The sequence below is a fragment of the Elgaria multicarinata genome, chromosome 6 (genome assembly GCF_023053635.1).
Source record: "Elgaria multicarinata webbii isolate HBS135686 ecotype San Diego chromosome 6, rElgMul1.1.pri, whole genome shotgun sequence".
In the NCBI taxonomy this organism is placed as follows: domain Eukaryota; kingdom Metazoa; phylum Chordata; class Lepidosauria; order Squamata; family Anguidae; genus Elgaria; species Elgaria multicarinata.
Genome location: NC_086176.1, coordinates 82,042,074 through 82,058,566, shown reverse-complemented (window position 1 = coordinate 82,058,566; position 16,493 = coordinate 82,042,074). Strand labels below are relative to the sequence as shown.

Sequence of the window (16,493 nt, the reverse complement as noted above, 5' to 3'; positions counted from 1 at the left end):
CTAATCTCATTGTTTACAATACCTATCCCAAACACATGTACAACAGGACATCCTTGTGGTTACTATAGTTCCCAGCTAAGACCACTCAAATATATCATGATATTTGGCTGGCAATAGTACATGTGAAAAAGATGTTGGAGTTGATTACAAGCTGAATATGAGTCAGTAGTGTGATGTGGCTACATCTGTTGATGCAACCTAAACAATTTTAAGTTGCATCAACAGAAGTATAGACCTGGATCACATGTAATGGCAACATTTGGTGGTCAAATCACATCACAAATCATATCAATCCAATCATAATTGAGTATGAGCAATAAAGAGAATAAACATGTTAAAACGTTATATACATCACACACAATGTTACAATTTAATTTTCTTTATTTTTGGCATCTTCAATGCTTATAAAATAAGTATATAACAATACAAGTGACCTGATAATGCTGCAGACAGTAACTTCTATTAAATATATATATAAAAAAACAAATATCAAAATACTTAATTAAAAAGAAAATATGGTGTCTTGTCTAAGGATTTACTTACACCAACACAAGTTCTGAAGTACATATTATAATTTGTTTGCAAACTAAAATAGTACAGTATTTCAGAATAAAGGCACATGATATAATTTAACATCATTTTTATAAGTGACTAACAGTTCCAGTAAATATAATTAGAAAAATATTTTTATACAGGCAGTACAAAGGTTGGTTGCCTTAAGCTAGAAATCATCTATAAAAAAAGATCATAACATTATAGTGTATCAGTGCAAATGTTAATTTTAAGGCACAATGTGGACAGACCTAAACTGTTCACCAGTAATTTCCCATCTACTTCTCCCTCACAAAGATACATTTCAAGAGGGATGAAGATTGTTTCCATTTACAGATAGTCACTGTAATCCAGCAATACCAATTCACACATTGAAACATTCTTCTGCATGCAAATCTCTCGTTATAGTGGTGGATAGGATGGTCTAGTGTGTGGAAAGAAAGCTTTAATTCGCCATTCGCTACCTGAGAGGTGGCCACACCGATCAGCAGTTCAGTAGTACACATGGTAAGGATTTGTGTCAGCAGGGAAAGAAGAGCAGCACCAAACTTAAAAATTAAAGAAGTGAACCTCAAAAAGTGCTAACAAAAATTATGCTTTTTCCTCCAGAAGCATTCCATTCTCATATCATTCCTAGCTCAACTTTGAATATAAATATACTTTCCATCAGCGAGTAGTCACTTTCTCCCAAAACACTTATCTCCCCAAAGGTAAAGGGAGTCCTGTAGGACACCAATTACTGTCTCTAATAAAGATTATGTTAAACTCAAAATGTATTAGCCATGTCATGCAACTGGAGTGCTTCTGCAAATAAACTTATTATCTTACCATGATTTGCAAGTTCATTTATTATTATTTTTTAGGCAGGATGTAGGTCCCTTTTTGCATCCTGCTCCTTTTGTGCACTCAGGATCAGGTCCAGAAGGGTGGTTACTACCACAGAACCTCTTTCTTCACCCAAATAGTCCATACCAGATTCAGAAAACCTGAGTTGCCCCTAACAAATGATTCATGATGAGAAGTACAGTCTTTTTAAAACTTTATATTTGTATCATTAAGATATTTTTGTGGGATGTCGCACAATTAGATGGAGTTTGATCTATCAATCCTTTCACTATTACAGTCTGATCAGTTCTACTGCAATATAGAAACTCAAACCTACAAATAGTAACTAAGATTTTTGCCTAGAAATGTGATTTACAGGTACTATACTTCAAACATTGTTTAATTAATTTGGACATTTAGGTCTACAGGGAAAATTGTAGAGTAAGATAATTCAGTTGTAAAGAAAGTCAGTATTTTTATATAAGGAAAAACATATTTATTAGTCTGTGAAAATAGTGGTGTACTGATTCAGAGAAAAATAGTAGAGATGCAAATTCAGTTTTACTTATGATCAAAGTGAAGGGCCATCATAGATAAATTAAAAAGAAATGTACAGAGATGAAGTACAACATCTGGAAAACCTTACACTATGTTCATAAATTTACAAGATTTAAATAGTGACTGACAATGATTGTAGTTGTAATTCATTTCACATTAGAATGTTTATACAATTATGACAATAAATAAATAATAGAAAATAGAACAAAATCTTGCAGGCAATGTTAGATCCTAAGCATTCCAATTCATAATTTTATCATATTCCTGGATTCTTTGTTTTATATGGGAGAGTTTGTTCTTTAGGTATTCACATCGTTCTTTCTTCTCCAGAAAAGTGGGATCCTGAAATATGAGAAATTTAAAAAGAAAGTACATCTTATTTTGTACAGGGCCTTTGCAGTTAGGTGGGTTAAATCAGGAAGGGTAGGTAAATTTCAAATGTTTTTAAGGAAGTCTTGGAGATCAAGGGAGTTGGGAAACTATTCTGCTTGGTTTGAAGGTAATTAAATCCTGTTACATTACTTTTCAGGCATAACAAAGACCAGTTGGCTAGATACTAATCTGCATGTTGATTGCAGCATGAATCTTATTGGCAAAATTCTGGCAAACAGCTCATATACCAACAATTAACTCATGGGGAAAGAAGGTACAGACTATTACGCTCATGAAAAAATGACCAAGAGTCTTGTGGCAACTTAAAGATGAACAAATGTATTCTGGCATAAGCTTTTGCAGACACAGCCAACTTCATCAAGTGAATGAAGTGTTAATTTCAAATTGGCAAATCCATATGCACAAGCTGTGGTGTGTGGAGAATGTAAAGTGTGTTGTCAGAGGGAACTGAAATGCAAAAAGTACAGACAGTGATGAATATCTTAACAGTTACCATTCACAAAATGTTGTTGGGTGATAACACAGACAACACTGGTGAGTTCATTAATCTATGCAGTGTAATTTTAAAAATCCTTTTCCTTATTCAAACCTCAGGAAATAAAGCTGAATCTCTTGATGAATTGTACTTCAGAATTTCACACTTATATCCGTCTTTCAAATTCCCCTGCTCAAGAACGACCACTTTAAGGTAATTCAGAGAGTGTGCCCAGGAGGTTGAAATGGTTTCTGAACATTGCCATTCCTTATGTCAGATTTGTGTCCATTTATTCTTTTGCGTAGAGATTGGCTTTTTGTTGTTGTTGTTCTATGTAGAATGTGTAGGATATTGCTAGCAAATGACAGCATGTATCACATTGGAAGCTGAGCGGGTGTATGAACTCTGGATATTGTGGATCGCATTATTAGGTGTAATAGTGTTTCCAGAGTACATATGGGGACAGAATTTACATTCAATTAATTTGGGTATGTAGGGCTACAGGGAAAGTAGTTTAATAAGATCATTAGCGTATAAAGGAAGTCAGTATTTTTATGTAAGGAAAAACATATTTACTGATTTGTGAAAAGCAGGGCTGTGCTGACTCAGAGGAACAGAACAACAACAAAGAATGTCAGTTGCTCAATCTCTGATCTTAAAGTGGCTATTCTTGAACAAAAGAATTTCAAAAACAAATACCAACCTGAAACTGCTGAAGTATAATTCATCAAAAGATTTAGGTCTATTTCCTATGGTTTGAGTAAGGGCAACTTTTTAAAAAAAATCTCACTACATACGTTAATCAGCTCACAACTGCAATGATGTTCTTTGTTATCACCTACCAATTTTTTGTGAATGGCTATTATTATTATTATTATTATTATTATTATTATATTTATATAGCACCATCAGTGTACATGGTGCTATATAGAGTAAAACAATAAAATAGCAAAACCCTGCTGCATAGGCTTACATTCTAATAGAATCATAATAAAACAATAAGAAGGGGAAGAGAATGCACCAAACAGGCACAGGGTAGAGTAAAACTAACAGTATAAAAGTAAGATCAAAATCAAGTTTTAAAAGCTTTAGGAAAAAAAAGTTTTTCACTGCCTGTACCTTTTCTCATTTCAATTGCCTGTAAATCAGTGACTTAGGATATGTTAAATAATAATAAATATAACTGTTACATATTAGATATTATGTACTGAAGTATGAATGATAAAAAATACAAAATATATAATAAATCTAAAATAGGCCAGAGATGTAATATTTGGGTTTTTTGTTTTTAAAAATGGATTTCATGTTTTGTTGGGTTTCATTTATCACCCACTCTGAAAATTTAGGATGGTGTAAGCAATAATCTAAATAAACACCTGAATTTTTTAAAATCCACAATAAAAGATGACTGAAAAGTAAAACTGAGGCAATCCCCTTGATCTCAAAGAACATATTTTTCTAATACATATTGGCTAGAATCCAATGTCATACAAGTGGGCTTTCTCCTTCTCCTTTGCACCCCTCCCATCTACTTCCAACTGAAGGTTTCCCTAATCACACATACCTCCAGGTTCTGTTAATGGAAGTAGTTCCATCACTGACCCAGTTCATATGACACAGCAAGTTATCATGGGTTAATTAAACTACAATTAGTCCTAGTGCATGCTGGGCACGTGAGACTGCCATTTTGAATATGTAACCTCTGATTGGGGTGATTGGGTGCAGACCCAGCCTTCAGGGATTAATTGAGAGTTAAACAACCCATACTTAACCTAGTTGGCTTAACCCATACTTAACCCATAAATAACCCCCAATGACATGTTTTCATGACATGTTGCAAGCTGATTGAAGGCTGCATATTCAGAATGGCAGCCACATGCACCAAGGCTAATTAATCATTAATTACCTATGATAAAGCATTGTGTTGTGTGAACTGGCCCAATGGATCAATTTAATTGGATTACACTCATGTATTCCTCTATCTTTCCTTTTTACCAATTAGCTATTATTTGTTTTTCACATTTGAGATTTTGCACATCAAAGTTGTATAATGAACAGCCTTTTTGTATTAACTAAAAGGGCACTTATGTAAATAAATAATAATAATAAATTATTTGTTACCCGCCTCTCCCTCTGGATCGAGGCGGGGTACAACACAAATAAAAACACCATAAAATACATACAAATACACTGAAATACATGAAAATACCTTTTAGGAACAATAAAAACATACCCATTGCAAAGCTATAAAAATTGAGGCATGGGTATATTAACATACTTCTTTTTCATAATTAGAACTCACCCAAAGCCTGCTGTTGACAGCCATGTAACTCCAAATCAGGCAACACAAAACTGACTTCAAAATTTTAAAAAATGAATGGAACAAGGAACAAAGCTGGAATTTCCCCCTATTGACTTCACATAGTTTTTATTGCTGGAATGCCTGTGTGATACTTCCTCTCTTCCCCTCTCCTTCAAAGCCCTTCTCACAACCCACTTTTTCTGTGAGGCCATTGCTTAACAGTCCTCATCCCCTTTCCAAAATAACTAAGTACATGCAATTGAAATTGACACATATATTCTTCCTCTTTATGCTTGTCTTCATCATTGTTCCCTAACTCTGTCCCTTGAGTTTCTTGTGTCAAAGTTTAGAGTCTATTCAACTCAGGGCAGCACCCTTTCTATTTGTTATTGCTCTGTAAGCACCACACACATTAACAGCAGTACAAACAAATATGACAACACTCACGTTCTTTTTCTTTTTATATTGTTGCAAAACATTTGCAATTCTGTCATGTTCCTATAAAGGGAGAAAAAATGTTAAGCACCTCCAAAATCTTATCTCTGTTGTATTCTCTACATTTTTCTACTAATGTTGTTTTGTTCTAAAACAATTAGTTTGGCAATAGTACAGGCTTGAATATCATGCTAGATGGGTCACCTGGTTGCTAAGTTGAAATTGGTAGGGGTGGGCACAGCAGCAGAAACTATTATAACTAGGTTATACCAATACCAAATGTTCTTATTTTGCTGTGACAATAATTTTTGGCCCTTCTAGTTCTGAAGGGAAAGACAGGATAAGAGGAAGCATGTGGGGTTACTAACTGTTTAGCTGTTAGGTAACTGCTAATCACAAAGTGCTTTTCTTCTCTCAGCAAGCAATGGTCTGTCAGTAAACAACAAATATAGAATCACAGAATAGTAGAGTTGGAAGAGGCTTATAAGGCCATCAAGTCCAACTCCCTGCTCAATGCAAGAATCCACATTAAAGCATATCTGACAGATAGCTGCCTCTTTAATGCCTCTAGCGTGGGAGAGCTCACTACCTCCCAAGGTAACTGGTTCCATTGTCGTACTGCTCCAACAGCAAAAATCTGGCTTCCTGTAACTTGAGCCCATTATTCCATGTCTGCACTCTGGGATGATCGAGGGCCCTCCTCTGTGTGACAACCTTTCAAGTATTTGAAGAGTGCTATCATGTCTCCCCTCAATCTTCTCTTCTCCAAGCAAAACATGCCCAGTTCTTTCAGTCTCTCTTCATAGGGCTTTGTTTCCAGACCCCTGATCATCCTTGTTGCCCTCCCTGGCTTCTAAAAAGTAAATAATAACCATCCAGAAGTGGTAAGGCACTATCCAACTACTCTTGTGAAAATGACAACACTATGCAGCTACCACCACCAAATAACTTGAGGAGGTTGCAGAGCGCACCTCCCAGGAAAAGTTAGTGCAGTGTCGGCCTGTGAGCTCAATCAGTTGCTAGGCAGATCATGGAAACAGAGATCTGTTGGCTGGAGGAGAGCAGCAGCAACAGTTTTAACTGCTCTTGCCAAGTGACTCTGTAGGCGACCAAAATAAGCCATGTGACTGCTACAAAACTTGATAACCCATGATGTGTTAAATAACCCTCTCTGCAGACCATGGGTTATCAGAGTGGGTTATTTTGGCCAAATAAGACATCATGGGTTAGAAAACTCCTGACAAATTATATAACCCACAATTGATTAAATAGCTTCATATCTTATTTAACACAGTATGGATTATCGTGAAATCCAAACACAGTCACTGTATAGATATTCTGTCTTTTCCCCCTTAACAGATTTTCCACAGTATGAAAAAAGGTGGGAAAATACAGGAAGGTTAAATGACATCATCGTTTGGACCCCCAGTAAAATTCTCTGAATGAGGCAGAATGATGCCGTCATAAAAGCCTTGTCTAGAACCCTGTAAATAAAACTTTTAAATCCATGTTCAATTAGCTACTTACAAGAGTGTTTCCAGGATGCTGAGGCAGCTTCCTCATCAGTGCATCTAGTTCATCAAATTTCTTTAAGACAGCCTGAACCTCAGCAGAGAGCTCTTTATATTCAGAAAACTGATCATTAAAAACAGCTTTATAGCGGTCTCTTTCCTCATTTGTCTGAATTGCTGGATACTTTCTGCAAGAAAGACTATAATCAGTGCTATAGTATTAAATGTCTGAGTAAGATGCAAATATATGTGTTACAGTGTTGAAAAACTCCTAACTTTTTCAAATATAGTACCATGTGAGAAGTTGCTACTCTGATTGGAAAAGATTGAATCAATAAAGGCTATTTCTGGATTGCTTTCAAAGTTATTTCATTGTATACCTGGTCATAACCTCGATGATGGGTTAATGCACACATGACCATGCTTTAGAAAGATGGACTACATTAATGGTTCTCAACTATTTGTATCTCACATCCCAGCAATCACTCTATGAAAGAACCTGGGCCCCACTATGATAGAAACAAAAAGCCCACTTTTTCTGAAAAGGAATTTACATTTTTACATGCATTCTGCTATTATATTTATCATTAATAACAATAAGTTTTAATGACATAAAAATTGCAGTAGTGTTGTTGGGAATAAATTTTATTTCTATAGCTTTTAAACATAAACAATAATTCCATGAGTAGTTAAAAAGGTTACTACTAGCATACCAAAAAGTATACCAAAATAATTAGTGGCAGGTAAGGTGAGCAAGGGATGGCATGTCACACTTCCAGGTGGACACGGGAATGGAGGGAGAGCCAATTCTTAGTAATTGTTATGAACACCCCACATATCACCTAGATGACCTCTGCATCCTACTGGTGGTATGCATACTACTGGCTGAAAACCACCGAACTAGATGGTGTCTGGTAGGGTGACCATATAAAAAGGAGGACAGGGCTCCAGTATCTTTAACAGTTGTATTGAAAAGGAAATTTCAGCAGGTGTCATTTGTATATGTATGGGGAATCTGGGGAAAATTCCTCTTCATCACAACAGTTAAAGCTGCAGGTGCCCTGCCCTCTTTTAAATCTGGTCACTCTAGTATAGCTCCTGCAGCTTTAACTGTTGTGATGAAGAGGGAATTTCACCAGGTTCTCCATATATATAAATAACACCTACTGAAATTCCCTTTTCTATGCAACTGTTAAAGATACAGGAGCCCTGTCCTCCTTTTCATATGGTCACCCTAGTGTCTGGTAATGTTACAAGTATTATTATTTCCCACAAACTTGATCCCAGGTGATTCAAACTCAAAATGTAAAGAAAAGTATATTTTCTTGAATTAAATCCATTAGAAAGCCTCCTTTGTATGGTATAATTGGAAGTGCTTTATAGCTTATACAGAAAAGTGTAAATACAAAACTTTGGGCCTTGCTAGACCTACCTTTAAATCTGGGTGTGTGGAGGGGCCAGCCCGCGCTAGAAGTAGCAGGGGCTGTCGCTTCTGTCTACACGTAACACGTGACAGGGTGAAGGAAAGCCCTGTCACGTCAGCCATTTTTTTCAATTTAAAGGGGCCATCTGGGCAGGAGCGCACCAACAATAAAGGTAAGCTTTTTTAAAAAAAAAAGGGGGTTCCCTGCTCCCGATTTCCCCCCATGATGTCCAATGCCCCCCCGCCCACCCACTCGCGATGTCTGATGCCCCCCACCTGCCCGCCCGCCATGTCCGATGCCCCCCCATTGCCCCTGGGCCACGAATCCCTCCAATGTCCCTTGGGCCATGATTACCCCCAGATGTCCCCTGGGCCGCGATTACCCTGATTTCCCCATGGCCTGCGTTTCCTGCCCCCCCCATGTCCCGTAGGCTGCGATTCCTGGCCCCTCATGTCCCCACCATAGCCCTGACGGCCGCAGCGCTCCTGTAGAGCGCTGCAGCCCATCTGCCGCTTTTCCCAGCTACTCGGGAGTAAATGTAGTAGCCGGGAAAAGCGGCGGACCTGGCTATACGCCTGTGGTCTCAGGCTCAGCCCGAGACCGCAGGAAAAACCGGGCCAGAAGCAGTGCCGGTTACCCTGGGCTCAGGGAGGGTTCACCCCTGCCTGAGCCCGGGATACCCTGTGCATCATCTGGACGCACAGGGGTGAGCTCGGGGCTCGCACTGGACTAAAGCCTCGTCTAGCAAGGCCATTGGAGAGCAATCCTATGGCCCCTATACAGTATCTGGGGGGAGGGGTATAGGATAGTTCAGATTCCTGGATCTGAGGTCGGAGACAGCTCTCTGACCTTGGACCCAGGACTCTGAGCTCCCTGCCCCCAACCCCTGGCAGCTAGCATGGAGACAATGCAAAGGTGACTTTGGAGAGGAGGCAAAGGAGGTGGTTCTGTGGGCAGGGAGGAATTGGGAAGCAGAGATACAAGCTATCCCCAACCCTCCCTTGTCTCTTTTCCTCCCCCTTCACAAAGCCCTAGCTAGATGGGCAAAAACACCTGTTGAACAAAAAACGTGGAGTAGGAGAAACACTCCGCATAAGATGCCTGTCAGCCTCTGGATTTGGAGGCTGACAGGCATCTGGATGGGATTGCGCCCTTGCTCTATTAATTTGATGAGTTATACTGAATTTGTATGTTAAAACTGCTCACACAAAATTAAAAATTAAGATCAATAACACATATGTGTTATATATTTGGAAAATTAACAGAACCAAAGCAGTGTAAGACATCAGTGTCTTGGTATATTTCTAAGATGGAGACAATAGAATATATCATACAAAAGGCAAGCATCATAGTAAGTGCTGCAGAGAGATACTCACGCTAAATAGTCTGGCATCACTATAGGTTTAGGGATATGTCCTGCTGGTATATGGCCATTGAGTAGTTCCGGTTTCATTTCCACAGACTTGAATGTCTTTGAGTTTACTGTTACTTTGGGACTGTTATTTTCCTTTTCATACTGCATAAAATGGACAGAACAGTCAGTCTTAGCCCAATTTAAACATGTTTACCATATAGTGGAATAGCAGGGCTTGCAATGAGCGGTGCATCTGCTGCTCCCTCCTTGAATTGTTCTGTGTTTCTCTAATCCACTAGTGGGCAATTCTGGGAGGTCTCAGACCATTTATGCCCCCTGGACACCCCCTGCAAGCTGCAGGCTACCCACCCACCCGATAAAAAAATATTTTTGCATTTATGGAGCCCTGGAAGGGTCAATTTTTCAAGCTAGATGTTTAAAACCCTGTTTCCAGGCTAATGTTTAAAACCCTGTTTCTACACTCAAAATGCCTTATAAACCATCAACCAAGATGGAGCAGTTAGGGAATGTAGCACTAAGACAATAACCTTATGCATATCTTGTAAAAGTCAATTTAGAATGCCTGTCACTGTTGTCATCTGCATCATAAACAGATATATAAAGTAAACATGCAGTTCCACATTTCAGAGAGTACTTCACCATCAACGTACAGATAAAGTATTTGGATATATATATAGGTAGATCTCAACAAGAAACTTCCTGGCATATTTAAAATCTCTTTAGTACCAACAATTAATTTAGTACCATGCAGGATGCAAAATGATAGTCGCTATACAGAGGTTTTATATCCCATCAAAACAAAACACAATGTTTTGTAGGAAGAGTGGCAACAATAGAGACATAGTTAAAAGACACCCAAGAAAATCCCTCAACAACACAAACCAGAGGACCTATACTACTAGATCCTTAAGATGACTTTACCCATGTAGTTGTGCAAGAAGCTCACGATGGCCACATCCTGAACAATAACATTTACAGTCCTACAGTTGAATCATTAACAGCTTCAAAATGACAAAGTCCAATGCTTTAATGGAAGGTGACTCTCCCCTTCAGTTAAAGTTGTTTTAGTTATAATAAAAACGTTCATGAACATGAAACTAACTCCGACTCCAAAATAATGCCACAAATTCTTGAACGACTTTGTACAAAGTCTGCTCATCACCCTGACATGTTACACATGTGCCACAGTAGTCAGGAAAAAAGTTCCCATTGGTTAACATTTCTGTTCCCCAACAGTCAATCAGCCCACCAATAAACTGGGCAGAACACCATTTATTCATTTCCCAGCAGTGATGACCCTTCTCCCCTCTAGGTACCTAACAGAAACATCCCCTTCCTATTTGTCTTTTTCAGGAGGCAGCGATAGGTTTACACCTCCTGCAAAGTCTAGCATGAAAAAGAGAAACCATCAAAAGATCAAGTTAGTGGAAGTTGTAAGCCAAACCAATGACCCAGAACAGCCACTGCTGGCAGGGAATTATGAGAGTTGCAGTTCAATACATCTGGAGGTCACAAGATTGGAGAAGGCTGTCTTAACTGTACTCGAAGTTTCACCTTTGTCTTAAGGCCGAAACTGGCATTGTTTTAAATGGCTGTCTAGCAACTACATCTTTCTCTCTCCTCCACCCGCTTTATTTTTACTCTAGAGCAGGCATAATGCCCTGATCTGGATGTTTAAAACTGGATCAGGACCCACTGATTTGCTCTAGAGAAAAATGGCGGTGGGGGGGGGGAGAGAAATAGACATAGGTGCTAGACACACAATTAAAGTAATGTTAGTGTAGAGTATCAGCAAGAATACTTTCACAAGGAACAGCAACAACATATACAACAGTTAGCTATGTTCAGACAGGAAAGAAAACAACACCAGCTACCACAATCACCCCACCTGTTTCCCCATACACCAACAGTCTTGGCACAAACTTTGTACAGTCAAGGAAAATGATTCCTGACATATCTTATGGACATGTATCAGGGTGACAACCTAGAAATGGTGCTTCTGAGGCTGCAATCCTGTACCTGCTTACCAGGAGTAAGCAGGTTTGAGCTCAACGGAATTTACTCCTGAGTACACCTGCAGATGATTGCACTATATTCAGCCGCTCTGAGATGGGAATTTGTGGTCCCCTCCTGAAGGATTTAAAAAATGAATCCGTATCCACAGAAGAAATGCTAGAAATATTAACCGTCCCCACTTTTCTACCATGTTTTTTTGAAACTAAGGTAAGCCCAAACTTTGTAAGCTGTCACTGTATTTGGATATATCGAATATATTTTTGTTCTTACCATCATTTTTGGTGCAATGGATTGGGTCTTCATCTATTAAAATGACAAAAATAGCAACATTCAGCATACAAATATAGGCTGCAAAAGCCTTAAAATGCAGTATTTTATCAAGTGACAACAGTGAATTCATTATTAGTATTTACAGCTGAAATCATGGCTATATGTATGCAATTTTGCAATATAGCACACACACACTGAATTTGGTAATGGAAGCAGAATTAAGCTTCCTTCAGAATCTTGAAAATATCAGTTTTTTAAAGTAACAGTTTGACTGTTATTTTTGTTGTTGTTTATTCGTTCAGTTGCTTCCGACTCTTCGTGACTTCATGGACCAGCCCACGCCAGAGCTTTCTGTTAGCAAAATTACAAACTTTAATTCCAACTCCACAGCAATGTATCTGTACCAGGTTTCCCTAACCTGGTGCCCTCCAGAAGTTTTGAAATTCATCTCTCATCAGACCTAGTCAATAGTCACGAATCCGAGGAGTTGCTCTCCAGAGGTTTTGGATTACATCAGGTTGGGGAAAGCTTATCTATATTATTTAGGAGTATTTCTGATACACCGTGGTGTCAGATCTTGTGTCATCTCAAATTGATCCAATTGTTATGCTGATGCAACAACACAAAATCAGTGATGCTGCACTAGCAAGTTTAGTATTGATGTAACAATGCTGCAGAAAACTCATCTGAGAAAAAAAATGTGAGAAGGCATAAGTGTAAGGTCTCATCTACATGACACCCCAAAGGTACTTTGGCAGCAAGAAGTCTAGCAAAATTATATGCCCGATATTAGCAGGCACAAGCCTCAGGCACAAGACATGCACATTTCATATTAATAAGCAGATATATGTATGACTCAACTGGATCTGTGAATAAATGGCAGGAAAGAAATAACTGTATTTTCTTTAAAACATACCTGTCGTTCCATGAACTCTCGGTGCCTCCGTGCACTTTCATGTCTCCACAATTTTAGGCAAACTATTGCACCGATAAGATAAATAATCATTGTTACAAATAAAAAGATAATTCCAGCTGTCTGCCCCCCTTCTATTCTGCAAAATCCTCCATTCATTGGTGTGTTAAATAATGGATAGTAGCAAAGTCCTCCCCTGTTAGCATCATTTACATAGACTATAGCGGCTGACATATACAAAATAAACAAAGCAACATTGATTCCAAATTCAGTCAAAGGCCACCAGTTGGAATCTAGAAGAATAGTCCGGTAATACATTGACATGCCAAGCGCCAGAAGTATAATAGTCACTATCCACGTTAGTGCTGCTACAACAAGAACAAATGGGGTTTTAGGCCCACTGTAATAATAACCTCCATAATTGCTGCTGCTTGCCCCATAACCATATGGCTGTGAGTAGCCAAACGCGTTGTACCATTCATTGTCTTTGTGAATGTATGCTGTGACACAGGCAAATACAGCTGCACCCAAGAGCAGTTCAGCAACACCCAAGATCCTGAGCAGTCCTGCCCATGACTTCATGTAGGAATATCTCAGATTAAAAGCTTCTACTTTCTCACTGTAAGTCAGAACTGTTTGAGTATGCCTTCCAAGAGAGCTATAGGGATCTGAAGGAAGCATGGCTTCAGCTTCTTTACGTGAATTGTAGGTTCCCCCTGATCCTCCATATGGATCCTGATAAGAACTCGGAGCTGAAGTATGGGCTGCTTTCACTGGAGTAAGTGTTGGAGATGAGGGTGGAGAGCATTCAGTTCCACTAGAAATTGCAGATACTGGCGAACTCCATTCAGGTTCATCTCTTTTCCCTTTGAAGAAGTTTTTCCATGAATCTGGAATGAATTTTCTCACTGGCTTGAGACCAGAGATTCCAGCTGGTTCTTCACTGTCGCTTGGATAAAATTCAGGCCCAAAGGGTGGCTGCAGTGGAAGAGGTGGTGGAGGCAAGGGATCCGCGTTCACTATTTGTTCAGCGCCTCGAAAATCCCTTTCAGTATCGTCTTCTGAAGGGGAATCCACATACACTTCATCATAATGGACGGATCGACCATGATGCCCTGGTCTGCGCTCTGATGATGTGTTCCTTGAAGACATTTGTGCCCCTTCTCCTGTTTCAGAAACCAAAATAAGGGTTCAGGATTACTGTTTCTTTTCTGGTTTGTTTTATGCAAGACACTGGAGTGGGGAAGGAACAGTTCAAGTGTACTGAGAGAAGGAAAATTAACTGAATTTGTGTCCCTGAAAAAATCTAAAAAACAATAATGGAGAAAAAAATCCTCACACAAATTCTTACACATTCCCATTCAAGCTTAAAACCCACCCACCCTCCAAAATCCAAGAGAGCTCAAGATTTCCAAATGGTTTGGACTGCTTTCAATTTGAGACTGATTTGGGAGTTAAGTCCTGTTAAACCCAATGCAAAGGATATAACGGAGAAAAAATATCTGAGTATATGAAAGACTGTGTTAACCAAACACCATACACAGGATTATGAGTTAGGATTTCCAGAGCAGAGGTCAGGCTTTACAAAAAGGCTTGAAAGCCTAACTCACCCTTCCCCAACCTGTCGCCCTCCAGATAGATTGGACAAAAACTCCCAGAATGGCTATCCAGAATGGCCATTGCTGACAGGGAATTATGGGAGTTGCAGTCCAATACATCTGGAGGTCACCAGGTTGGAGAAGGCTGTGTTAACTGTAATCAATGTGTCACCTTTGACTTAAGGCCAAAACTGACATTGTTTAAATGGCTGTCTAGCAGCTACATCTTTCTCTCCCCTCCTCCATTTCATTTTTACTCTAAAGCAGGCATAGTGCTCCGATCTGGATGTTAAAAACTGGATCATGGCCCACTGACCTGCTCTAGCGAAAGGGGCGGGGGCGGGATAGACGTAGGTGCTAGACACACACATTTAAAGTAATGTCTGTTTCGGCCCTGAGGATCAGCAAGAATACTTTCACGAGGAACAGCAACAATATATACGACAGTTAGTCGTGTTCAGACAGGAAAGAAAACAACGCCAGCTACCGCGATCACCCCACCCGTTTCCCCATACACCAAGAGGTCTTGGCACGAACTTGGCCGCTTAGCAGAGTCAAGAAAAATGACGCTAGACGTATCTCACGGACACGTATCAGGGTGTCAGCTTAGAAATGGTGCGAAGGCTGAAATCCTATACCCGCTTACCGGGAATAAGTCCCTTTGAACGCAACAGGACTTACTCCTGAGTAGACCTGCAGAGAATTGCACTATAATAAGCCTCTCCGAGATGGGAATGCCTGCATCGACTCCGATTGACTTCCCGCTTTATTTACCGCCCGCTCGCCCCCCACCCGCGCTGCCTTCGCCTGGGCACTTCCCCCATAAGCCGCCACCAAACCCGCAGACCGCCACACCTCGCGCGCGCGCGCGCGCTCTGCCCTCACGCCAAGGACTGCGAGCGAAACAAAGAGGCGCTTTTCTTCCTCACCCGCTCTGCATTCCTGACCTAGTAGCCGCTTCCCAGGTTGCTTCAGGAGCGAATGGCGGGAGGAGGGCGGCAGTCCAGCCCAACCCCGCTTCCTTCGTCCTCTCCCGGCGGGGTTTCGTTCATCGGCGGCTCGGCCGGAGACCAGCGTCCCCTCCCACTTAGTCATGCGCTCAGCCTTCCCCAGCGAGGCGCAACCTACTTACCCACCTGCCTCGCCCGCTCCAGGTAGAGCGACTCTCGGGTGAGGCCGCCCCCGCCGGCCGAAGGGGTTGTTGCTTCCGCTTGAGGGAGGCTTTCTCCGCCGGAGTTCTGCCTTTGCGCTCCACGCTCCCTCGGTTGTGTCTGACTATATGGGGGAGAGGGAATTGACACAGTATAGACTGATTTAGGGCGCAATCCTATCCACGTTTAGCCAAGAAATAAATGGCCTACAACTCCAGACATGCTGGGACCGTTAGTGGTTCTAGACTGCAGTTCTCAGCATTCTGGCTGGGGCTGATGTTGTGGAGTCCAACATTTTTAAGGGCACAGGTTCCCGATCCATGCAGAAAAGTGAATGTTCTAAGTGCTTGGAAATGAGATGATCTAAAGCACAAACACGGGCAAATAGCTGGTATCCAGAACGTTTTAGGTTATTGCTTTAAATCAGATGTGTTGGTGCTCAAATGTTAGGTAGAAAGCACTCTGGGCTATCAAAGCCATCCTGCAGATGTTGCTGGGCTGCAAATCCCATCATGCCTAGGAGCTTAGGCAATGGAGAGGGATGATGCAACTTGCAGTCCAATAACATCTGGAGCAGGTGCAGCTGCTGGTGCCCCACTGGCAGGGTCACCAGAAGTGAAGCCATCTTTTACATCCCCAGTAGCCCATGCCACAGAAAGGGAAAACTGTGGCACATGCTCTTAAACATCATGAGA

The 16,493-nt window shown here is 40.5% G+C and overlaps 1 protein-coding gene across 3 annotated transcripts; it reads right to left on the bottom strand.

Moving 5' to 3' along the window:
- Nucleotides 1–394: 394 nt before the first annotated feature.
- Nucleotides 395–15,680, bottom strand: MARVELD2 (MARVEL domain containing 2). 3 transcript variants are annotated; one of them, XM_063129677.1, is made up of 7 exons: nucleotides 15,577–15,680; nucleotides 13,053–14,215; nucleotides 12,137–12,169; nucleotides 9,852–9,991; nucleotides 7,068–7,239; nucleotides 5,553–5,603; nucleotides 395–2,277 (listed from the first exon to the last, which is right to left on the bottom strand). In XM_063129677.1, the coding sequence occupies exons 2-7, from the start codon at nucleotides 14,199–14,201 to the stop codon at nucleotides 2,167–2,169; spliced, it is 1,656 nt and encodes a 551-aa protein (XP_062985747.1). In that variant the 5' UTR covers nucleotides 14,202–14,215; nucleotides 15,577–15,680; the 3' UTR covers nucleotides 395–2,166. The 3 variants fall into 3 exon arrangements, with proteins under 3 accessions (XP_062985747.1, XP_062985748.1, XP_062985749.1); XM_063129678.1 differs by having other exon boundaries at nucleotides 15,595–15,680; XM_063129679.1 differs by lacking the exon at nucleotides 15,577–15,680 and adding an exon at nucleotides 15,294–15,348.
- Between the last annotated feature and the right edge of the window lie 813 nt (nucleotides 15,681–16,493).